The 2,712-nt window shown below is 46.9% G+C and overlaps 1 protein-coding gene across 1 annotated transcript in view; it reads left to right on the forward strand.

Moving 5' to 3' along the window:
• Positions 1 to 6: 6 nt before the first annotated feature.
• The window catches only part of LOC116390040 (lysine-specific demethylase RSBN1L-like), a 14,630-nt gene continuing 11,924 nt past the window's right edge, over positions 7 to 2,712 (forward strand). The window contains exons 1-2 of the mRNA XM_031859281.1: positions 7 to 1,482; positions 1,611 to 1,769. Coding sequence (XP_031715141.1) covers positions 823 to 1,482; positions 1,611 to 1,769 — 819 coding nt within the window. The 5' untranslated portion in view covers positions 7 to 822. The remainder of the gene's footprint in view (positions 1,483 to 1,610; positions 1,770 to 2,712) is intronic.

Below are 2,712 nucleotides of genomic sequence, written 5' to 3' on the forward strand. Positions count from 1 at the left end.
TGAATTATGCTGAGGCAGCAGCTATCAAAACGACACACACACACACACACACACTCACTCTCACACCCTGTAAATGTATCTATGTCCACTTGTTTACACAACCGCTCCTGGCCAGCCAGCAACAAATTTCCAAATAGATGTGAACAGCTCTAACACATACATACACACACACACTACTAACAGCAGCGCTGTGCATAAATTTGCATGTTCTGCTCTGTCCGGTCTCAGGCTTCGTAGAGACGGTCCACCATGTACGGTATTATCTCCGTTCTGATATGTCACTGGAAAGCGTATTTCCTGGCTTGTTCATATCTGCTTTTCTCAGGGATGCCATTTATTTCACCGCATGCACCCCAGGAGATGCACCCCATCTGGGAGAAGCTGAGTCATCTGTCCACGCTACAACTAGTTAGGAGTTATTTTTGTTTTATGGGTTTTTAAAAAGGGAATTATCACATTTGTTTTGATCATTAAAAAAAAATTAAAAAAAAAAAGTAAATGACACAACAATCTGGGTGAAAGTCTGACTGTGTATTGTTTGTTTTTATTGACTCAGCGTAATCAGCACGTTTTCCTGATTCTCTTCACCTTATTTAGATGCTTTTTCTGAGCTTTCGTCATTTTGAGAGGACTTAATTCAGTGAAAATGGTCTTCTTACAGCGGGGGAATGAAGAGGGCTGAGGGTCGGTTTGTTGATCCATCACACAGCAGACAGCAGACTTGAATATATTTTTATTTTTTTACAAAGCTTGCATGAATGATTTGTCTCCCTACTCCCTTAAAGCCTTTTCAAAATTACATTACATGTTGATCTTGTGAGAATGTCTTCTCCTGTAAAACAAGTAATACGGTCCCCTCTCTGTCTGTCTCTCTCTCTCTCTCTGTCACTCCGTCCAGATGAAAAGGAGAAAGCGAAGATAGACTCTGAGGAGGAGCTGCAAATCAAAAAGGTGAAGAAGAAAAAGAAGAAGAAACACAAAGAGGGGGAGAAGCACAAGCGAGTGAAGATGTACCACCGCTCCTGCCAAACCATTTGCGCCGGCCTGCTTCTCCTCCCTTCGTCCTCTCCACCTCCTTCCTCCTCCTCCTCTGATCCCGCCCACAACTCCGCCCTGTCTCCGTTTAAGTCCCCTCTGCCGGTTTACCCTCCGCCCAACAACAAAGCTGCGCATCTCCTACCTTCCTCCCCTCCTCTCACCCCCAAATCCCCCTTTAACTCCTGCCCCCTCGACTCTCCCAACTCTCCGTCGTCCTCCATGAAGACGCCGCAGCCTTCCCAAACCAAACGCCAGCCGCGGTGCACCAACCCCGGCATGGCGGGCCTGGAGTTTGCTCCGTACATCCACATCGAGCACCAGCCTAACGGAGGAGCCCTGGTGGCCCACGCCTACGCATCCCAGCTGTCCTCGCTCTCCATGAGCCAGAGGCAGAGGTTTGCCCAGGAGTTCGTCACCTTAGCGTTCAGTGAGGACTCATCCCAGGTACGGCAGACATATTGATCCACGGGTGTTGAGCTCAGTGCAGTCAAGTGCTTTCACCTTATACAATTTGTTTCATTTGTATTTTTTGTTTCTAATATTTAGATTTTGTTACTGTCCTCGTTTTCCAGGCAGCTCATTACGTCATGGGGATCGTCCACGGGGAAGCCGGCTACCTGCCAGACTTCTTGGACTACTTCTCAACCAAGTTCCCATCGGCTCCGGTCAAAATGGAAATACTGGCCAAGAAGGACATAGAAACCACCACTATGGCTAATTTCTACTCTCAGGTCAGTCGGACACAATCACACACACACAGAGGACATGTGGGTGGGACAGAAAAACGATTGAAGGAAAAGACCGGAGGACTGCTGTATGCAGATGAAAAGTTGTATTGCTGAGGCCATCTGCTGTGTGCATCTGCCTCGATCTGTCCCGCAATAATTAGCGTTTGGCATTTATACTGATGTCCGATTCCTCAGAGTAAATGTCAACATGAACAATGGCGGCAGAGTCGTGTGCCGGACACACAGGCGGGGACGGCTCGCTTGATTGTTTTCCAGAGTCAAAACTAACACGAAAAGTAGTTTATCTCCATTTCTTTCCTAAAGCAAAAGTATGGCAGCCTCTTTCCCACTGCTCGCACACAACCGTTTGAGGACAACTGGAAAAACAAGAAGTGTGTGTCTGTGTTGTATTGCTGTTGGTGTCTGGATTGCCTCCAGCCAGACCTCTTCCTTCAGAGCCATCTCACGTCCATAGTTCACTCATGAAAAGCCTTTTGTTGCCTCAAACCTCCCCGAGTGGCTTCGTATTGAGACACAACCTTCTCTTCTCCAACGCGAGGGCAGGCCCCACCGGCTACCAGACGGACCCCATATTGAGATAAAAAGGACTCAACATGATGGGACATAATATACCCAAAAAATAATCTCACACACCAAATAGGGCTTCCCAGGGTTTGAGCCAAACCCAAATGTTGAATTTCTAGTTCTGCAAGAACTGCCGACACACATTCATGAGGCTCGTATATACAACTTTTGTTTTTTTCCCTGTTAAAGTCTTTCTTGGCTAATGAAACTGCCCCGTAGACGTTGTTTCTCAACCTTTCCCCAAATAACAGACAAAGACCAGGCAATCGAGGCGGTCTGCTCTGAGGTGATTGTCCTTTAACCACGGGAGCTATTGAGCTTTTAATATTGATGCTATTGATTTGACTTACAGGTCAATACC

The sequence above is a fragment of the Anarrhichthys ocellatus genome, unplaced genomic scaffold, assembly GCF_004355925.1.
Source record: "Anarrhichthys ocellatus isolate YVR2014 unplaced genomic scaffold, GSC_Weel_1.0 scaffold21, whole genome shotgun sequence".
Classification (NCBI taxonomy): domain Eukaryota; kingdom Metazoa; phylum Chordata; class Actinopteri; order Perciformes; family Anarhichadidae; genus Anarrhichthys; species Anarrhichthys ocellatus.